Source organism: Tribolium castaneum, chromosome 4, assembly GCF_031307605.1.
Source record: "Tribolium castaneum strain GA2 chromosome 4, icTriCast1.1, whole genome shotgun sequence".
Lineage (NCBI taxonomy): Eukaryota > Metazoa > Arthropoda > Insecta > Coleoptera > Tenebrionidae > Tribolium > Tribolium castaneum.
The window spans coordinates 20,488,352-20,512,168 of NC_087397.1; the positions used below are offsets into that span (position 1 = coordinate 20,488,352).

A 23,817-nucleotide genomic window follows, 5' to 3' on the forward strand; every position below is an offset into this window, starting at 1 on the left:
GACAAATAACTGAAATATTAAGCCCGAAAGTCTTAGCTGAGACACCCTGTATTTTTATTTCATATTTTTTCTCTCTCTTCTAAGAGGTATAAAGTGCCTGAGTAAAACTTGACGAACGCTGTAAATAAGTAAAGAAAAGTTGTGTATTATCTGTGAGTGATGTTTCAGAATGAATACACGAACATATAATGCCAACTTTTTTTTTACGTGTATAATACAACGTTTTCTCTTATAGGTGCATTGAGAAGTTTTTGTTAAATTTTTTCACCAAAAAATAAATAATAAATAAAACAAAATAAAATAAACTAATTGGCCACTTTACTCTATTAGTAAAATAAAAAAATAACTAAATCAAATAATATGCCATAGTAACCACTTGTAGAATAAAGCTGCACTACCACAACATTTTGAGTATCTATAAGAGCAAAGTTATTTTCGTGTCCCAGTCCAATTCAGAATATTTTTTTTAATTTGAAACTTAATAATGTAGCGCCATCTGTCCGGATTATCATGTAACTGTACCAACAAGGAAAGTTCGCACCGACTGTTACTTCAAAAGTTTTTGTTTTCGAAAAGTTTGTGACGTATTTGAACCAAATACGTCCCTTTTTGAGGAAGATTTGCAAAAAATGATTTGTTTCTGGTTTACAAAACGGTTTTAATGAAATAGATGAAAATAACTTTCACTTCCGACAACATAATTGCAAATTTTTTGGCTAAATAGGAAAAAAGGAAATAGGAAAATAGTTTTTATATCAAGATAAGGTAATTTTCAACGTAATATTAATTAGTGAACTTTTTGGTCTGATTTTTCGAAATCTGACTCGTGTTTATGAATTCTCTTAAAGCAGCGATATCAAATATTAGAATTTTTACAAAAGTTTGTTTAAAATAGCTGTCTTAATTTCTGAAGATTACTTTATTTATTTAAAGTTTTCTGTGAGCCTTTTACAATACTAAAATTAGGGCACCAGAAAACAGCCTCCAGCTCGGCGAACGCTTCACTTCAGCGATGACGAAAACGTCGGATTTTTGCAGCCACCAAGGACTTTATTGTTCCTGTCATGATAATTTAAAAAAAATGTAACCATCGATGTAAATCATTGCTTTGTTACAAAAAATAGTAGTTATAGCCAAATTCATGATGATGATGATGATGATGATGATTTTGTTTCGCTTAATGTCTACGATTACGAGAATTTAGATCAAAAGGAAGTGACGGCAATAAAGATATTGAAGAGAGCACAGCGGAAGAAACGAAGTCGAAGGAAACATTATCTAAAGCAGATGAAGATGACGGCAACAGCGGAGCAAGTCCACGATTTTACTGATGAGCTGTCGGAAATGGTGAAGATAACCATTGTGTTAACTGTCTTCTTGTTGCTGTTGATGTGCTTGCTATTGGTGGGAATTACACTCAGCATAGGTAAAGATCTAGTTACTATAACTGGGAGAATCAGTTCCAGAAGTATGGTGAGTCCCAGTTTTTTAACAGATTCACCCTTTGTACTACGGATATCTAAAGGTTAGGACATAAAACGACGTGATCAATCGTATGCGTTTTTGATAGCGAAGTTGTTCCATTATCGTCAAAGATTTTAGAGCAATGAATTTGAAAAAATTGTTGTAGTATTTGTATAACGATTATTACATCATAACAAAGAGAATAATACAGGCAGATAGAGCATTACTATTGCTAATGAAATAAGCACTGTTACCTGGTGTGACAAACAGACGTATAATTTGTCTTTATAACAGAATAATGTCAATGGGAGGTTTCATCCTCTGGGCCATCTCTACCGGAATTGTCTTAAATAAATATTTTTTTATTATTAATAATTTTTAAATATTTCAAACTATATCAAACATTGTCAGTGATTAAGAACAATTTTCTCATAAGCGTCATTAGCAAAACTGTAAATTTTAGTTTTTATTTGATTATGTATCGGGTGATTCAAAAATAGAACCCGATATAATAGAATTGAATTTTTATTCAGCTAATTTTTTGTCCGTTTGAAATTTACTTACTAAAAACAACTGATTTCTGTATATTTTTAATGTTTAACTTGTTTCTACCATTTAAAATTTAGAACAATTTTTTAGTCGTTTTATTGATCGCATGTATTTTTATGCGACTAACGTCCAAACTGGTTAAAACTTGGTTGGAATAACCTATTTCATAAATAGGCTGTTTTGTCGCTAAGCTATTTTGTCGGGGCTATTTTATTGCGGGCTCTTTTGTCCGGAGTTTGTAAATTTCTCCGATGGTCAACTTACGTACCGACAAAACGTGCTAAATTTCTCCGATGGTCAGATTAGCCCCTAATAAAATAAGGTAAATTTCTTCGCCAAATTAAGAAAGGGTCGTCATAAAATTGTTTCCTGTTTACCGGCACATAATCCGATGATGGTTAGAAAAACCCATCCCCATCCTCAACGTTAATGGGCAACTGGTCCTTTATTTTTCAAATTTGCGATCACTTGTTGTTGAACATATTAGCTTTCAACATGTCTCTAAAAGAAATAGTTAGTGAAAAAGGCAACGTTATGCTTGTTTTTGATAATTTTAAATTTTTCAAAAAAGACTGTTTGAAATCAGGTGAAATAAAGTGGTGTTGTGGCTCCAGAAAGTGTAATGCAAAGTTATACACCTTTGGAGAAGGAAGTGACAGAATTATAGTCGGAAACAACTTGATCACAATCACAAACCTAATGTTGCACAAATTCAAAGGCAAATTATAAATGTGGCAGCAAAACGCAAAGCAACCGAAGAAATTTCATCTCGGCCTTCCAAGGTATGTATCTATAATAATAAACAATATGGACAATAATTTATACTAGCTATTAAAAATAACCGAATTTTATTGCTATTTATTATTAATTAATATTATTATTAATTTTTATTTTGTGAACTATTTGAGATTACTGTACCCTCTAATATATGTTTTAATTTTTTCAAGGTATTTCACGGTGTTTTGAAGAATCTAAAAGAAACAGAGGAATTGAAATTTGAATCCATCAGATAGAAATTGCATTAGACGAAACCTTTACAACGCCAGGAGAAAAACGTATCCTCCCCTACCCCTGTCAATTGAAGACGTTCATTGTGCAATAAACAGTTTGAGTCTCAAAACTATTGAAAACAAAAACTTTGTTCTGGTGAATAATAGTGAGGAAAATATAATAATTTTTTAATAATAATAATAATAATTTTATAATAATTTTTTCGTGTGAAAAAAATTTTCGTTTTTTAACAAATTGTGAAAATATCTACGTGGATGGTACTTTTTCGTATTGCACTAAATTTTTTGTGCAATTATTTTCTATTCATGGGTTTATGAACGGACATTATGTGCCGTTAGTTTTTTGTCTTGTTAACGACAAAACGACTGAGACGTATGAAAAATGTTTCAAGCTAATAAAAAGTGAATGCCAACAATTAAAACTAAATTTCCAACCCAAAAGTGTGACAGTCGATTTTGAGCTTGCCATTCACAACGCTATTAATCGAATTTGGCGTGAAATAGTTATTATTGGATGCAGATTCCATTTATCACAAGCTTGGTGGCGAAAAATTCAAGAGTTGGGTCTTTCAGTGGACTATAAGTCAAATAATCCTACTGGAAAATGGCTGAAATATACTTTCGGACTTCAATATTTACCTCCGAACGAAGTTTTTGACTGTTTTGTTTCGGAACTTGTTGAATTAGCTCCACCGGAGTACAACGATAAAGTTGTAAAATATAATCGACATTTTAATAGAAACTTACATTTCACCAATTTCATCAATTTGGGCAAGTGCTTCTGCGAGTTCTACCCGCACCACAAATAACTGCGAATCGTTTCATGCCCATTTTAATTCAAGTTTTTATACATGTAAGCCTTCTTTGTATATATTTATTGAATCTCTTTTAGAACATCAAGTAGATACGTATCTTAAAATAAATAGTGTTCAGATAAAAAAAAAGACTGGGTCTAATACTTTACAGAAGTACAATCGTTTGGATTTTGTTAAACAAGTGTATCATAATTTTGCATATACATACCATGTTGTAATGTGAAATACTATGCTATTGTAATATATAAGTGTGTAATAAAAAACTATAGATAGCTACTACGTTTTTCTGTTTCCTTTAGTTTTACTTTAAAGAATGAAATTCTCGCGTTACTATGGAACTTGCGGCGCAACCTTAATCTTTGCAGGTAGTACTACTTTGACAAATCTTATCAGGTACTAAATAGGCCACCGGAGCAACTTACCACTATCGAAAAGGGTAAAATTAATCCTTCGGAGTAATGTACATGTTTGGAGCTAGAAATCGGAGAAATTTACATGTGCCCCTTTTGTCGGGTCACGGTTAAATCAGTACATTAACAAACAAGTTTCATAAGACTAGTCTTGAATCACGGATTGAATTATGAAAAGAGTTGTTTACACTATTTTTTGTAATTTGCGCCATTTTTAAACGGTTAGTAATCTCGCAATATTGAAAGTGAAAAATTAATTAAAATTTTTTGTTTTACCAAATTTTGTCAATAAACAAAAGTATAAGTGATAATGAAGGTAATCTTGCACGAACACCCCCTGAAATTTGTGAAATTAGCAAAAATGCGAACATACGGTCCCGAATTTGCTTCTTGTCAACCTAAGAGTTTTCGTAAAATGTTTCGTCAAATAATGACTAAGTATTATGATATCGCACTTGATGACGTTGCGTGCTTTAAGATGCATCAAGGCATCAAAATAGCGACAAATTACAAAAAAGTTTATTAATGCTGGGAGAATATTATGCTCTCATATACAAGTGTCCGGAAAGTTGCGCACCGCCGTGACACTACATCATCGGCCGATGCCCTAGATAACTAGAGAAATGTTAAAAAAAGTCTTTTATTGATGAAGATATGATGAAGTAAAGATTAAAAATTCGTTGCTAAAAATGAAGGTGTTTGCACTACCATTTCGAATCTAAATTCATTTGTGGTATAAATGACATTACATAAAAGGACGTAGTAACATAAGAATTGAAGAAACCTTCCCAGATTCTTTAAGAAATGTTAACAAAATTTTTGAGTCAACAATGATAATAAATCTGGCAACACTTGGCACGAACCATTCTTGTTCAGATGAAACCATGCTTACGGTGATTGCTTATAATGTCATTAAAATTTTCGTTTCGTCTGTCAGCGGTAATTTTTCAGTTTCAAACAGTGTCAGTGAAGGATTAAAATGTTTTCCTACTATGAATATTGTGACTTGTGTTTGCTGTTTGGTGAATACGCTGAAAATACAAGCCGCTCGTCAGGATGCCGATCCAGACGAAAACTCGAATTTCCATTGACTGGACCAAAGAATGCGATCAACTGGTCGTTTGGATCTTTTACCAAGGGAACTTGGTCCGCCCAGAGGTACGAAAACCGTTACTGCGGAAGAAGCAATTTTAGAAGAACTCGTGAGGAGTTGGTGAAACGAAATCATGTCGCTAGTGCTACGATCACTCCAGAAACATTACAAACGGTGCAAGCCAAACCTTTGAGCATTTGTTATAATTTTTTAGTGCATTGTTTGTTCGGTTTTTAAGTTGTTTAAAATATTATTACAATAAATAAAGCTGTTCTCCGCTCAGTTGCATTCAATAACATAATTAAAAATTACGATAATGCGCAAACTAATCTGACTAACAACAATGGCGTAACCATGGTTATAAAGACTAGAAATTAAATATGTTCAACACCTTTTAATGGTATCCAAGACTTTAATTATAATTTTTAATTTCAGTTTTCACGTGTATCTTTGTGCAATGTTGCCTTTTTCCATAATTTGTTTAGGCTTTGATATAAAAACAGAGCATGTGGAATTTTTTTAAACATTTTTTCGGTACCCTGGAGGATTATCCAATTACTCCCCTTCAATGAGGTGCGCGACTTTCCGGAGACCGGAAAAAATATGTTCAAAAATAAGCGCAATTTATTTTTTTCTGCTAAATTCTAATCAACGCCATTACGTGATGAAATTAGTGAACGCATAGATCCGTCATCAGTTCATCAGTGGGCATCATCACCTGTTAACAAGTCGAAATTACAGCGTTCAGTCTTATTAAAACATTTAAAACCTTCAACTTTGTTTCGGGTTTCGATATTCACGCTATAAAATTACACCTACCTCTCCTATAATGTAAATAACTATTGTTTTAATGAAAAGGATAACATAATTTTGATCAGCTAGAACTTGTTTATAGAATGAGAAATGTTTCTTTGGCAAACTGCAAAAATAGCTAGTAAAGAATTTTCCAGAATTTCCTGTTGCAAAGATCGATGGAGAATTAAATTCTCTTTCATCTAATGTAATAAAACTGGCACATTCTATTTGAAAAAAATGAGTTATTAGGTATTTGAAGTTATCGAAACTTTACCTTAAAATGTTAGAATGTCGACTTTTTTTTGAAAACACTGCTGGAAAGATTTTGAGCGTCCTATGTAAAATGTCCGAAAAATGATTTCACAATCTTTAAAACTGGCAGTTACTGATTTTTTAAGTGAATGGTGTAAATCCACAAATTAAAAAAAAAGATGACGTTATTATTCGTACAGAGGAAACTTAGGTAACCTTACATGTAATAATAAACCAAATATCTCACCCATGGCCTCCTTGATGTATGGAGACAACTTCGTTGTTCAGGCCAGGCGCATCGTTAAGTTCGGCTGATTCTCCACTGGCGCTGCAATTAGCGGACTGACGTTTATTTGACAAATACCATCTTTGAGGTTAAAGACTAATACATTTTAAATATTATGTAAGCCTGCATACGTGAAATACGTTGTAAATGTGACGATAACTCTAAAGTTATGCCCTGAATGAACGTTTCGATAGTGTAACTCTTGCAGGAAATCATTTTACGATCATTAGGATTTTTTATTTTTGCATCATATTGTGAATAACGTGTTCGTGAAGTTGATAATAAGAAAGATGAAAGAGATAGACTATTGCACAACAATTTCTATTACTTATTATTTTCCTAGTAAACAAATTTTACAAAAGAGCATTACAATCTTAAACAGGCTCGATTTCAGCTTCAGGAGATATACAAATTATTTCAAGGTGAATTAATGGCTCGTCATAGTTCATAAGTATTTTAAGCATAACCTGCGGCACTAGTACGCAGACACAGAGGCAGAGAAAACGACGTTTTCGAAGTACCTTTCATTTATTATGTATACTCTATGGTTTTACCAATGGTTTAGGTAGAATGCGTCGCCAATCTATGTTTTTTTTAAGACATGGCTTGTGTTTTCTGAAAGGTATTTGCAACCTTTTAGTCAGCAGATATTTGCAATACATTGTTTAGGCAAATGAAACGATTTTGTATTTACGTATTTTCAAAACATGCTATTGTTAATTTAGTTTTAGTAAAATGTAAAAAGAAACTCGTTTTTTTCAAATGGAATGGTTTAAAAAAAGCTCGATCTAGCGTTCCTCTGCTGCGTTTCTCCCTGCTGGAGTGTCTCTGGACCGTCCGTTCCAAAGTCCCTGCCTGGATCTCTGCGCACTCTCATGCAAACTCCCGAAAAAATCTGCAACTTTATTAATTCTTTGAGTTGTTGTATTTAGAAATTATCATTAACATTGTGAGCCCTTTTTTACTCTCTCTTCTGATTGTAGTTGTCAGATTCAATTTTTTTCGGATTTAACCTCACAAATGCTATTTGTCAGATAAACGTCTTTGCGCTAAATAGGGCTTCATCTACGGTTTCGAAAAAAGCGCTGAAGCTTATCGATGCGCCAGGCCTGAACAACGAAGTGGTCTCCATACATCAAGGAGGTCATGATCACACCGAAGGTATATTAAAAAATAAAAATTGACGTGTTCAGAATTTTTGTCCAAAATTACTAATTTACAAAATGCTTTCAGTCACCATACAGGTATACTTTTACGAAGCGTATAAATCGTCTTAACGATTGTTATACCTATTGCCCTACAAACAAACATTTTCCCTGGCTTTAATTAATCAATTAATCTATAATTTTTATGAATCATAAACACAAAACAATGAGCGTCCTTGAATGAAAAAAAAAACATGCGGATATTAAAACTCTCAGCCACAATTTCCTTATTCACATATGCACTACTCCCCTTTTGCGTTAAAAATTGTGCCAAATGTGATAATATGAATGATAAGATAACAAGCAACGTTCTATAACGTTTTAAGATAAATGCTCATCAGGTGTGTGCAACAATGTGGTGCTGCAATATTTTCAGTATATTTGTCTCGATATCCCTTTTTGGAACCTCGTGTTCCAGTCAAGACATTATTGATTACTGTGAGTAAAAGTTATATTCTGTTGACAGTTTACTAGTTTAAAGAATAGTGTTCACGTGATCTTACTTTGCAGTCGAAATTGCACTGTTGTAAAATGTCAATAAGACGGGGTCGGATGAGTAATGAGTAATGACTAATGAGTATACAGGCTGATTCAAAAAGTCTCGCACCGTCTCTTGGTTAGTGATAAAAGACATCCAAGTGAGTTAAAAGTTCCTTTGACAAAAAATTATTTGAGCTATTTTTCATGGTTATAGCTCTTCTTAGTTACATTTTGTGGTTAAGTTTTTAGCACTTCTGATCATGTTTTCATGACTTTTTTAATTAGCGGAAATGGTTGACCTGCCAACATCACCAATTTGTGTTCGATTTAATCTATTCTCGAAGTTGGAGGTTTGTTAGATGTCTTTTATCACTAGAAATGGCCGAGTCATTGGAATCATCCTGTATAATCCGTTGGTTACAAATTCATGAATCCATGGCTCATGAGTTGTTGAGTATTTAGAAAGAACGTTGGGAGATAAGTTTATTCCCATTTTTTTTAAATCTATTCCTCTAGTTTAGCCGTATAGGCCTATTGATCTCTAAACTATTTTATTATACAAGATGAATTAGTAAGTACGGAACCAAGCGTTTTTTGCTTAAACCAATTGCTTTAGGAAAGCAATTCTTAAAAATAGTAGTTTATTATACAAGTAAAAAAAGTTGGTAATTCTCTGTGAGTGATGTGTTTCTGAAACGAGTCCGGAGACTAAAATTTAATTACTCCCTGCCCTTAACAACCAAAAACAATTTCTTTCGTCAAAAAGTTTTTCAAGGGCACAAATGTCATTTCATAAAGGAATCACGAGCAGAAAATGCCAACTTTTCTTTACGTGTATAATACGTTTTCTCTTGTGGGACATCGAGAAATTTTTGTTAAATTTTTTCACCGATAGAATAAAAAACACTAATAGAATAAAAAAAATCACCAAATGACTACTCTCTCGAATTTTTGTTGTATGGATTTAATTGAAGAAATTTATTAACTAGGTGTATTGCTCACCCCAAATCCGGATACGTAATGTAAATTTAATTTCTCAATATTCCATCTTAAGGCGATATGAACTATTTACTTTTATAGTTTATACTTTTATGGGAAATGAAAATAAAACAAAATGGATTTTTGTATACGGATTTACTTTTAATCTCGACAACGTCTTACAGAGAACTGTTAAAAATCATGTCTTTGTCCCTGTGTGAATTTGTTGTCCATGATATGGTACTTGAGTTTATGAGAAATATCTAGACCAAAAAGGGGACAGGGGGCGACTTGATAAGAGAACAGCGATCACCATATTTTACTATTTTATGACCGTATCATTTTTGTTAATAGAATTCAAAAATTTATAAAAAACAGACCATAACTAAATGTAATAATGTACTCCCATGGTATCCATTTGTAGAATAAAGGTGTACTACCTCTACTCGTATCTAAGGAATAAGCAACAACATTATTAATACCTATAAGAGAAATAATATTTTTCGAAATTTTAATTTTATGGTTGTTGAGTTTTGCAATTTTTTTCTAATTTTTTATTAAAAGTAAAAATACAACTATTTAAATAAGATTATTTGTAAAAGCATACAGTTGTTTAAGTTAAGTCTAAGTTACATTTAGAACTTTCAACTTAGATTTTTAAACTTGAAGAAGTCGTTTAGATGCTGTTCCTAAATTATCTCACGGGTTAAAAGTAGTTCTTTATGAAAACACTTAATCTTCAAATCGCATAAAAATACGGTTACTACATGAAAGTATGTCATTAGTCATTAGAGTACACAAATCAAAAATATACTTAGTGAGTACTATTAATTATTAATAAAAAAAATTAATATTGTGGTTCAAAATAGAATTGTTTTTATTTTATTTTTAAACGACACATTTTTTCGAATTAACCTACATAGCGATCAAAAAGTCCTTCTATCAAGTAGACATATTACTTGATAAACGTGTGTCCAGTGTCGTGTATTAGTTCAGCCTGCTGTCAAGATTTAAACTGAAATCACCACAAACGTAAACTGTTAGATAACGTGAATTCGTGACACAAATAACACCCGAACGCTACTCGACCCGTAAATGGTGTCTGTGAGGCAAAACTGGATTCCAACAATAATTTAATTTGTTTAATTTTTTTGACATTTTCTCTTTGACATTAGGCTTGAATTCCGCAGACATAGGTCCTTTAATTTTTATGCTTACTTGATAGAAGCACTTTTTTATCGCTTTGTATACAGGGTGTATCAGAAATGCGTGTGTTAATTTAAACACGTAATAAAACTCATCAAATGTAACAACTTTTCCATATAACGTTTTGCAAAATTCTTATTTATAATTTTGTAAGAATTACTAAACTATATAAAATAAAAGCCGAAGGCTAAATTATCAGTTTATTCGGAATAATAATTAACAGCTTGTTTCGTTAAATGTAACAACCCGACTGAACTTTATGGTTTTTTCCCAAGACGGTCCAGCCGCACTCAAGTATTTCCCAACCCCTCAGGTCCTGTCTACTCCCTTACCTGTCCGGGGTCACACGTCGGGTACCGTTACGGATGGATTTATGATTATGCTTGGGTTGGCGGAGTTGGGTGTCGCCAACAATTTTCACAGTTTTCCTCCTTCCTTTTGTGCAAACGAGCTGGTCAGTGTTTAATAATTAGTTTGTATTCATACCAACAATTTTCATTGTTGTTTTAATTGTCCGTTTCTATCACAACGAAAATAGTTTGGCTCTTTTATTTTTGTACCCATAGCCGGGTATACGTTTCAGTATGTTATCGTTTTCCTTTTAAGTAAATTGAGCTCTGTTACCTGTTACGTATATATGATACATTCTGTATTATTGCAAACTTCATCACACAGTTAGGATGCTTTTTCCTATGGAAAAATATAGTAGTTTATTACAAAAGTAAAGAAAAGTTGTTCATTATGTGTGACTGATAGGAATCACGAGCAGATAATGCCAACATTTCTTTATGTGTATAATACAACGTTTTCTATTATAGGTAAATTGAGATATTTTTGTTTAATTTTTTACCGATAGAATAAAAAATCACCCAACGGCCACTTTATTCTATTAGTAAGATAAAAAATAACTAAATCAAATAATGTATGTACCTTAGTAACCATTGTATAATACTACAACTCACTACTTCTACTCGTTTCTATGGAATCAGGAACAGCATTATTAATACCTATATGAGAAAAGCTATTATTATATTTTTCAACTGTAAATTGTGTTCATATTTTTAAAATGAGATTAGAACTGGCCTCTGAAGTAACGGTATAAGTTAAAAACAACATCCATTTGTAAAGACGAGTGTCTATTTTGCTAATCTTTTGCCCAAAAATTCAATTTTAGATTTTTTCATCAAAATATTCGTGTGAACAGTTAAAACATATTTGACAAAACTAACTACAAATAACAACGTATAAGTTTTGTTGTCTTACCTATAGCATACAGGGTGGGTCTGATGCTGAAAGTACTTTCGGTTCACTTTGATAAAAACCATTGTGGTGGAATTGACTAACCTGTTACCATGGCAACTCATATAAAAGTTAATGCCAAGAGACCCAATTTCCACCACATTGGTTTTTATGAAAGTGAACCGAATGTATATTTTTACTAACTCCAAAAATAAATAATCATACAGAATCACTATGAAATGCTTAATTTTAAATAAATCACATATTTTATGAATCTGAATTTTTTCAGAATTTTTATACAATTCCTTATAATTAAATTAACTAATACCGTCGTCTGCGTTGATTGACAGTAAGAAAGCCAGTAATATAAAGTCTTTCCACTAGCCCAAAATCATAAACTTGTCAAAATGAAAAATTCCAGTAGATGACGCGCTCGTCACGCTGTAAAGGAAACTGTAATCATTAAATCATTAAATTTGAAAATTTACGTAAAGTTAATGTCACAATTTTTGACATAATTGACAAAATATTGATCTGAAGCACAAATAATACGTTTTTTCAGCTTAATAAACGTAATATCATTGGTTCAGACTTTATATTGAATTACTAAAATAAGTATCTGTAATTGTTGTGTTCCAAACTTGGGAAGACGAAGTTACCTGCTTTAAATCAATTTTCGAAAATTTAAAGTTAGAAGAAAGAATGACCTATTCAGGATATATTCTGCAATTTGAGAAAACATTTTAAAACATGTGTAAAAAATTGGTGGTAAATGCAGTTCCATTTTTGTTGCTGAAATTCTAAAACGATTACTCGTTTCAGATCATTTTTATCTCTTCAATTTATTGGGAAAGTAAGCCGTTAGAAAAGCCTGCACTATGCCCATGTGTTCAAAATCATTTGATACAAACTACGCTCATTTTATTTGGAAATGCAGTTTCGTTTTAGCCGCTGAATTCTTAAACAATTGTTTGTTTTTTCTTTTTGGATTAATTCGGAAAGTAAACGCTTGGAAAGCCAAATCTTCAGAGTGATTTGTTAAGATCTATGTGATTCCAAGCCTATTTCGTTTGGATTTTAATCTACAAAACAATTTAAATGTAGGTGGTACTCATAATTCTGACATAATAAAGTGTTTAAATGCAATTAATTGTGAATTGTAAATGAATTGTGAAGGACTAAGACCCAAGGACTCGAAATATTAAAGAAATAATAAACAGTTACTGTGATGATAATCGTTATAAAATTCAATTCGTGATTAATTGAGTTTTGCAAAGCAAATTTTGTGATAATTAAGTAAATTTACCTAATTGAACATAAAGAATTTATTGCGCTATACACCTGAAAACAAAACCCTCACCTAAAAAATAAATTATTGTACAAATATTTTGAAAATAATTCAGATGCAAAGAGTGTGATTATTGATTTTTAGGATATGTATATGTTAAACATCTACCTTAAACAGACTCATCCTGTATAATACAACAGTTCTTGCATAAGATTGACAGATGAAGTTGTGGTAAAATCTCTGGTGGCGGTTTTGACTAAGATTGTTTTCTCAAAAAAAAAAAAACGGTCAAAAATGCGAAACGTATTTAATGCGAAATTGTATTTAAGAAAGTGTTAAGAGTAGTACCTAACTGGGATTATGCATCTATTTTATCTTGTTTTAATACAATCAAAAATACTAAATAAAATTTTCTCAAATTATTCCTTTTTTGTCATAAAAACTCTAACTAAAGTTGATCTTTTTTTTAATAGTAACTATTACTAATTCAGGTTATCTGGAATATAGTTGAAAAGCTTTTAATCCATGTTTTAATAGTACAGTAGGATAACTAATTTCAGGTGCTAGACACAAAGTCCAATAATTATTATTTTAGTCATAAAATAGAATTAGATAATAAAATAGATTAGAATCATCATAAATAGGTTCTACACGTATAATAAAGTTGTTATAGTGTGTATAATCGCCATTTATTCTGACCTTTATCCATATTATATTTTATTTTATATCGAGGAACATACATATATTTATTCTTTTTTGTACGTGTTGCGACAATTGTTAACCTATTTATGATTTTTAAGCAAAAATATGTTCAACATCGCCTGGTAGTGCTAGTTGCCAACTAATAGGCAGAAGTCAAGAAGTAGCATGTAATGGCAATCAACATGGGTAAGTACTTTGTGACAATTGAAGACTAAGAACGTAAGAACTACAAATTTTATCATAGCGTCGACTGTCTTTTAAATATTCAAAAGAACGAAACTCACCTTGGTAAAATCACAGGTGATGAAGCTTTGTTAGCTGCAGGAGTTGATTTATCCGAAGATGTAGTTGTTTTGGGAAAAATTACTAGTCGTAAGTTAATAATTTATATTTTAGCAAATTAAAAAAAAGATTTTTATTAAATAGATCATCCCCCCTCCGAAACTGTAGTTATTGTTAACAACGACATTGCTTGGAATTTTGTGAGTTTGGAAGGCAAAACTCTATGTCATCCAGGTTATAACCACGATTCGACTTTCTCCTACTTTATGTTACAAGAGCTGGAAAACAAAATAATTGAATCAAAATCTCCCAACTGTGACAATATCACTTTGCTGGAAAGACACATAAAACAACTCAGTGAATTTTTTGGTCCTTCGTGCAGACCAGGACCTTGGACTCAGAACGACAAATTTGATAAAACGCTAAGTAATAAATTAAAATTTTCAATATACAGGGTATCCGAGCGAGTCGAAAAAGGCCATTGTTGACCTCTAAATAATTGAAAAATTATTTTTTTCCTAAAGCCGTACATAGTAACACCCTGCATAACCTAAATTTTATTGCATCTTTGGAAGTAGTTTTCAAAACTGATAATTTTCATTGGTCGATTCTGCTTAGTTTTAAAAATAAGTTGAACACGCTTATGAATTGTGGTAAAGCAGAAAGTTCAAACTTTAAGGATATATATTTTTTAGCTCACTACTATAAAGAAGATAAAAAAATAAGAAGTTCGTTGCAATTTGAATAACTTAACGATTTAAATGGAACACACAAATTTTTACTTTCGCATCTAAAAGTTTGTAAAATTGTCTCTCTAAAAACATTAACAGTTAAGCTACATCCAAAAATGCAAAAACATACAAGATGTTTCATTTAAAAAGATATAAGTTTGTAGTGTAGCTACTTTCTGAAACTTTCTGTAAACTTGAAAATAATTTTAGGTGACTCAGTTAGTACGGCTACGGTTTTTGTAAAAAAATATTAATTTTCTAAATTTAAAGACCAATAATTTACTTTTTCAACTCACTGGAACACCTGTAGAAAAAAACTAAGTTTATGAATTGTAGAGACGAAATATTCTTCGTTATGCAAGCTTTGTACCAACGAACATTGCAACGAGAATTATCCACAACCATTCAACGACTCACTCAAGTGCTTACTCAGAAAAAATGCAGATGTGGCCGTTACAACGTTGCAAGAGGCACAATTATTTTTCCAAAATGTTGCTAATAGCAATAGATATAAATATATGTGCAAAGATGGCAGTGTTAAGTCGTCCTCAACTCCTTGTTCTTGGACCAAAACACTTCCAGACCTTGTAGTTGCACACAGGTGAGAAGTACAATATTGACGTAAAAATTTGAAATTTTTTACTTGTCAGGAGTGTGGTTGGACAAATGAAAAACTTTCTACAGAAGAATTTAGGCTCTCACATAAATTACAACTTAACGCTAACGAGAGACACGTCGAATAATAAATACGAAGAACCTTTAGTCGATTTGTTGGAGCTACAGCAGCGAAAAATAACATTCTTAGAAAATAATGGCGATTTTTTAAGTTTGAAAAAATTTGTTAATGGTATTAAAGATTTAATTCAAATGGTAGGTCTTCACTTCATTTTTTATAGACTATACCACAGTTCCAAACCCAGAAACGTCCAAACAATGTGATCGCACTTTAAGGTGGTGCACTTATTCCGACTTGGAAACAAAAAAATGCAAATGGTTGAGGCAAGCTGCTGTCAACTGGGGAATTCAACCAGTTGTTGAATGTGTTCAGAGTGAAGGCGATGACGAATTGTCGTGTTTGGATGACCTTAAAAAAGGAAGTGCTGATATCGTTGTGGCTTCCTCTAACTATGCTTACATATCGTTGAAGTATGTCGTTTTGTGATTGTTTCAAAAAATTTTATTTTTTATTTTTAGGAAAGAACTGACAAGTATAGCGTTCCCAGAAACAGACACGAGATATTTATCGCAAATTTTTGTCGTTAAAAGAGCTGATGACAGTTCAATCAAATCGTTTAGTGACTTGAAGGGCAAATCGGCTTGCATACCTCAGTTTGGAGGAAAAGGTATGAAAAAAATGTGTTCGTACATTTAAGCTTCTGATTAATGTGAGCTATGTTTTTGACAATAAGTTGGCAATATTGTGTAATAATGAGACAAAAGTCCATCTTGCCAATTTAACTTCAAATTCACATTTTTTATTAGTTTTTTTGTAAAAACTTATAAGCATCGTTTATTTTATATTGTCATCTTATACAGGGGTGCTCAAAAACTGGCGCACCAACTCACTGGTACGTTGTTGAAAAGCATGTGTTGATTACGAGAAAAATCTTGAAAAAATTCCTAAAGTCATATTTAAAAAAATATGAAAGTACAAACTTATTTTGTTAACTTCTTCAGTTCTCATTATTTGTTAATGTTTTTATGTTTCACACTAAGTATTCGATCCCTAACACAATAATGAATAGTGATTTTTAAATTTACTATAATATCAGACTTTAGCAGTTTTTTGAATTAAAAAAAAATTAAAATTCATCAAAAAATCACAGTTTGTAGATGTGTCAACACTGGGAATTATTTCCTAGGAAACCGTTTCAATAATAATTTATTTTTATTGTTGATCAAATTCTATTGCGATCAAGACTGTTCGACAACGTTGCCACATATCATTTATTTAAAATTCGTTATTGATCAATAACTTTAATAAAAAGATTTTTTCTACTATTTTTGCCTTCATATAAAAGCAATTCTCTACCACACACCATTGAATTGGTGCGCCGGTTTTTGAGCACCCGATAGAAATAAAAAAATAGCGATTTGATATTAATTAATACTTATGCTAAAGAATTGCAGAAAAAAATCTGAAAAATATAAACAAATGCGGGTTTCTGTGTGTTTATTAGTTTTTAAGATAAGAAAAAAACACCTTTAGCAGACTCGGTCTGTAATTTTCTATTAAAACGCAATTACGACAGCCAAGTGCATATAAAAATATAAAATATTAATATCAAATAAAAATATACTTTTAATAGAATAGAACAGAGCCTTTTAGCACGGTTTTGGCTAAAAACTCACTTGTTTCATATAAAATGAAGTTATTTTATCTGTTTTTCTTTTGGCCTCAATAAAAAATTTATCTTGTCTAAAATTTAAGTTGAAAGATATTTCATTTTGTTTTTTGAGAGAGAAACTTAACACTAATTTTCCTAAAACAGTTTAAAAAACTTATATACTTCAAAATTATTATTTTGCTCGTTGAAACAGATGATTAAGAATTGAACTATGAAAGTCGAAAACTACGTTACTTTTGCTTAGAACAAGCGAAAAAATTAAAAATTAAAATCAAAAATGATGTTTTTTTACCCTTTGTGTTAAATGTCTTGTCTTATTTATTGTGCAAAATTTCGTTAATAACTACCACACTACATTGAAATTTGTATTCATTTGACCAGTGGCGGCTCGTGATCATTTAAAGTACATAGGCAAGCAAAAAATATTTACTCGTACAATTTTAAATTTAAATACCTCTCATTTTTATTCAAACTAATAAACTGTTTGTTTATTTGTTTGTTTTCTTGAAAATTAAATATTAATAAAAACAGGCATTCCATTTTACACTTTCGACTATAGTACCATCGTAGGCTTGCATATGCCACTGCAGTATGACATCCTTAGTGTTATTGTAACTGAAGGTATTTTCTATTTGATATTATTTCATTAATTTTTTTCGAAATGTAAAATAAATATTGGTATCTAAAATGTTTTTAAAAGCACCCAAATTTTGTATCAACAGTGAACGTAAAACATATTTGTAGGGATAGATAGAGCAAAATACTTATTATTGTAAGACAAATTTTCTTTAAAAAATGTGTTTTGGATGCTGTGATTAACCAACACGGGCTGGCGTCTTTAAAATAACTTCTAACGACGATTCTGTGCACGAAAAGGAGGTGGGAAGCAAGAGGAGTATCGTTAATTCAGGATAGCCTGCTTGTGCTAGCCCGAGCTGCGCCAGTGAAACGAACGCGCATCCTGGTTGACCTTTAGCGACTGGAGAATTATTATTTTTAGAAACAATCCCGCAGCGAAGGAGTTGTATAAAACTTCATTATTGTAAACCGCTTGAAATAGAACTACGTATTAATATTAAACTTTGGGACTGATTTTCAATAGACATATCAATTTGTTTTTCTTTTAGTGTGTGTATTTAATATTCAATTTCTTATTGCGCTTTTGTCGCATAGGCACTGCCCATGTTGCCCCCACTGACGAGCCGCCACTGCTTTTGACATATTTAGAGTGATTTACGAGTAGCGCCAAAAATTAAAAAAACAATTCTTTTTAGAAGTAAAATAATGTTGATGGAAAATGTCTAACAGGCTCACAATCACACAATTCGTTCAAAATAATCATTTTTGCACTATTGAGCTCTATCTCATTGTTTACCATGCCTGTTTCCAAGACAGTAGTTGGTAATTTTCATTTTGACATTATTTAATAAATCTTTAACAAAATGTAAGTATCGTACTTTAAAAAACTCCATAAGCATCACGAACGTTAAGGATTACCGATCTTAGACAATGGTCTTCGATCGGTGAAATCCCACCGCTCTTGATACTTCACATACTATTTTGCATGTGAGAACATTTTTAACTTAAAAGCTAAAAGCGCTTTGGACGTTTTTCAGTATATACAGAATGTATCAGAAATACGTGTCTTAATTTTAACAGGTAACAGAGCTCAACAAATAAAACATCTTTTCTATTTGTAATGTTTTAATAAAAAATTCGCAAATTTAATTAAAATTTAGAAAAACATAACATACTGAAACGTGTACAAAAATAAGAGAGCCGAACTATTTTCGTTGTGATAGAAATGGGCAATTTAAACAGTTTAAAACGACAATGAAAATTAAACACTGACTGGCTCGTTTGCACAAAAGAAAGGAGCAAAACAGTGAAAATTATAAATACGAATTTTGCAAAATGTTATATAGAAAAGTTGTTGTATTTGATGAGTTTTATTACGTGTTAAAATTAACACGTATTTCTGATACTTTGTATGTATCGCATGACTTGTTTGCTGGAAATGACAAAAGATCAGAAATAAAAGTAATAAAGCGATCAGTAATAAATTCGATTTTGGTCAGTAAAAAATAATAAATGATCAGTATTTAATTCATTTTTGCACAGTAAAATATTTAAATGACAAGTAAACCACGCACAGTATTTTATTAAAGTTTGCCCAGTAAAAAAATCGTATATGCACAGTATCTAGTTTCAGTTTGCACAGTTTAAATAATAAACGTTCAGTAGCTAGCTTGCAGGATGGTGCTTCGCCCCAGCGACCTACATGGAATCATACCACTTGAACGATTAAACTCGTAAATGTAAAACTCGAAACGTGGAATAATGGTTTTTATGGAGTTACAATGACGTAGAATTGGTAGCCTGCAGGCTGGGGCTTCGCCCCAGCAACCTAAAAGGAAACAAACCCTTTGAACGATTAAACTCGAAAACGTAAAACTCGAAATGTGGAATTCTACACTTTCTAGTTTTGAGATGCTATTATTTACTGTGCATTTATTATTTTTACTGAGCATTTATTATTTTTACTGTGCATTTATTATTTTTACTGTGCATTTATTATTTTTACTGATCAAATATACTTATCGTTTAAATAATATACTGTGCATTTAATTGTACCCAAAAGAAAATAAGTTAAATTTCTGATTAAAGTGGGAAGTGATGTTAAGATTAAGTTGGGAATATTACGAATTTATAGAAGAAAGTCACCGCATCACTAAATTTGGAAAATCTGGTGAAATTAGATAATAGATTTAAAGTTTCATTTGTTTTGAATTTTAGAAGTTGGGACAAAAAGCACCTATTTAGTTCATTTGAAGTGACAAAATTAAGAAATAGTATAGTACCCTCAATAGTACATATTACAATCAAATTGGAAAATATGTCATTACCCCGGATTCTCCCCGGGACCTCCCAGCAATTTTGTTAAAGTTTTCAATGAGTTTGAAGAAAAGTGTTCTATTTCAGATAAATTTGTCTAACAAAGATTCAGATTCAGATCTACACAGAATACAGATGAGAGCATTACTAATGAGGTAAATAACGAAGAACTTCCTGTATTACAAAATTATTTAGATACGCGTTTGCAATTAAATACTTATTTGTTTTCTTTTTTCTCTATGGATGTCAATTTTTTTAAATGCCTATAATTCCTTATCATTAAAATGAATTAATTAAGTAATGTACAATATTAAGTCGCTACTACGAAGGACTATAACTTAGGAGACGAAACAAGATACAAAATGGCACCCAAAAAAAAATTAATACGGCAGAGCAAAATGAGAGCGCTTCGAGCGTTATACCGTCTCGGTGCCAAATCGTTTTAAATTAATTTAAATTCAACCAATTCACTAATTACTTGGAAAAAAAATCAGAAATATTTAGTTTTGCATTCTCAACAGATTGAGAAAAACTGCCGACTAAAATTTTCATGAGAAACATGAGACAAAAATTATTTAAAACTTAAAATTTGCGCTTTGTCCCGTATTTTTCAAAACGCTGCGAATACGGTTAAAGATACAAGAAAAACATTTTCAGAAGAAAGTTGTAGAGAATTAAATTTCCTTTAAAAAAGTCAAAAAACTATATTTATATCTTAAAGGGTTTAGGCTCTAAAGACGTTCAAAGACGCTCAAGCGGCGGATTTCCTTTATTTTGTCGGTGGTCAAGTATTGAAAAGTGATTTCATACCTAAACCGTTATAGATAGAATTATGGTGTCGCGGACTTTTTTGTAGAAAATAATGTTCTCTACAACCTCGTTCTTTACACTCTTTTGTATTTCCAGCGCTTTGATAAATAGACGACGGTGCCCAAAATATTATGGCTTAGAATTATCAATTTGTGTTCTCGACACCATATTTCTAACTTCAACGGTTTAGGTATAAATTCACTTTCCAATACTTGACCACTAGCAAAACGTCCCATTTTCTCTCAAAATTAGCTGTTATAAATTCGCGGGTGCGCGTGTAAAAGGTGATAAGTCAGTTTTTAGTAACATGAGTTTAAGTCGCCCCTTCTTAGCACAATAGTTCTTCGTGTTTTTTTATATAACGAGATAAGTCAGCACGCTATTTTGAAGAATATATGCGAGTGTGTTAAAGGAGCTATGTCAGCTTTAGATGCTGTGTGCAATAATCTCGAACGCATGCAAAATGACTTGATCGCTTTTACTCGCGCACCCGCCAATTATTCATGCACTTCAAACAATAAATATCTAATGTAATTTATAATTTCAATGAGAGATCTAATCATTAATAACTATTTTATTAGCTGTTTCAATAGTATAAAAACGCCAACGTCGCCTTTTACAGAATAATTTTTTAAATAAGATTGATAAAATTGTAAAATAGTTATTAATGAATAGGTATATCTCCCGTTGAAAGTATAAATTACATTAGCTAATATTTTTTGAAGTGCATTAATAATTTATAACAGCTAATTTTGAGAGAAAATGCGACGTTGGCGTTTTTATAATTTTGAGAGAGCTAATTTAATAACTTACTGTATTTTTCAATTTACAATTTATTTTTAATTTTTTTTATTACTAAATAGCCGCCACCTGATACAATCCAAAATCAATATAGCCAACCAATTTTTTCGCAGAACACTTGTCATTGATTGATACAACACGAAGACTTGGAATTACTGACGATACACAGTGTGATTACGGAAAACTATTGAATGATTTTATTGGTGACTCGTGTGTCCCTGGCGTACGATCGTCACTCATAAAGGACTCAACAGATCTCGTTGATAAGGATAAAATGTGTAGGCGTTGCAAAGCCATAAACCAAACCAAAAGTAAAATTTGTATATTGTTATTACTTTGATTATTAAATACTAAAATTTTAGCTGCTGAATATTGCAATGCTGACGTGATTAATGCATATTTTGCCAGCCAAGGTGCCGTCAATTGTCTCTTGAATAATGATGGAGATTTTGCAGTTGTTTCGAAAAAAGGTAAATTATTTACTTCATTTATTCTATATTTATTTTATTTATTTACTTTACAGATGTATTGAATGATACAAGTCTCACAGCTTTGTGTAAAAATGACTCTTTGGCATCAATGAATGGTTTATTAAACGTCAACACTGACTGCGCATTGTTCGTACTTGCGAGCAGTGAAGTTGTTTTAAAAAACGATAGCAGTAAAAAAAGTGACATACAATTGGCCCTCTACGAATTTGAAAAATGGTTTGGTCAAAAATTAAGGAAGCCGTTCCATTTGTTCGACAAATTTGATAATGAACCAGACCTATTGTTTCTGGTAAGTGTAATTCTGAAATCTACTCTGATTGGAATTTTTATTTTTTTACGAATCCCGTTAAGAAATGTCAAATTTTACGTCTAATTTTGACGTGATATACTGTAACTTACTACATTAAAGGCATTGGCAACTTACTTGTATTTTACTTGTTTTATGTTTTAACGGAAATTGAATATATCGTTCATTCCATACCAGTAGGTTTTTTTCAAAATTTATATACAGTGAGAAATAAGCGAGTTTAGCATTTCTAAAGGAAGAAATCGTGACGTCACAACAGCCTCTTATCACAGAATCCTCTTATCACTGAACCCTGTCAATCACCAAAAACCTGACAGATATTTGAACATTTTTCACACATTTTCCACATAATCAAAAATTAACCACTTTTTAAACTTTTTTGATTTTGATAAACTCTATCACTGTCACTTAAAAGTCAAAAACCATTTGAAATTAATATTGGACCAAATGCTCGATAGGCGGTTAGGACGTCATAATTTCAGCTTTAAATCGAAATAACTTGAGTTAGAGAGAAGATACAGAGAAACGGTTTTCACTACTGTAATAAGCGTTTTGTTTTTTAAGTTGCCAATGCCTTTAACTTGCATAATTTGCAAAACTTTTTCGCTGGGCTCACACGTTTTGGCAAACATTATACGCGTTAAACAAAATCGACCTTTCCAAATTTATTATGTAAATAACTATTTTAGGATTCCACTCCTGGATTAAACTTTGAGGGAAATTTGCCATATATGGAAGAATACCAAAGGTTACTAAATAACGTGCTTGATTGTAATACAAGTGGCTCAGCAAGCGTGATATCATCAATGTCTTTTATTATTAGTTTCGTTTTATTGACTTTGTGTTTCACTTTTTAGTTAGAAGAAAATGTATAACGACTCTGCTTCGAAATTCTGTGCTTAATAACTATATTTTGCATGAACTGACATAACGTTGTTAAAGTCGTTTTTAATTTTCATACTTTTTAATAAAATTACGATATTTTGCTATAATTTGAACTTTTACTTTGAATGTATGTCTAGTTACTAAAAAGAGATTTTTACCTCATTTAATTTTTTTGTTCCAATAGTCCCATACCATTGAACAAAAACCTGACAAAACGTTATTACCCATTTTTCATCCTTTATTACCTATAAGCTGTTTCAAAACTATAAAGTATCTGTTATAAATTATTCATGCACTTCAAAACAAATAATAGCTAATGTAATTTATATTTTTAATAAGAGATCTAAGCATTAATAATTGTTTTACAATTTTATCAATCTTATTAAAAAAAATAATTTGGTAAAATTTGGCGGCGTTTTTATAGTTTCGAAATAGCTAATACATATCTCAAAATCGACAACAATTTTCAACCGGAAACCATTGCGAGGCCTCCAA

General features: G+C 31.5%; 1 protein-coding gene across 2 annotated transcripts; it reads left to right on the forward strand.

Annotated features, from left to right (window-relative positions):
- Positions 1-1,278: 1,278 nt before the first annotated feature.
- On the forward strand, positions 1,279-23,429 carry LOC659207 (transferrin). 2 transcript variants are annotated; one of them, XM_008201719.3, is made up of 12 exons: positions 1,279-1,426; positions 13,871-13,958; positions 14,017-14,144; positions 14,199-14,480; positions 15,122-15,386; positions 15,436-15,632; positions 15,682-15,931; positions 15,980-16,128; positions 21,753-21,950; positions 22,002-22,109; positions 22,163-22,419; positions 23,127-23,429. In XM_008201719.3, exons 1-12 carry the CDS (start codon positions 1,288-1,290, stop codon positions 23,292-23,294), a joined length of 2,229 nt encoding a protein of 742 aa, XP_008199941.1. In that variant the 5' UTR covers positions 1,279-1,287; the 3' UTR covers positions 23,295-23,429. The 2 variants fall into 2 exon arrangements, with proteins under 2 accessions (XP_008199941.1, XP_008199942.1); XM_008201720.3 differs by lacking the exon at positions 1,279-1,426 and adding an exon at positions 8,159-8,317.
- Positions 23,430-23,817: the final 388 nt, after the last annotated feature.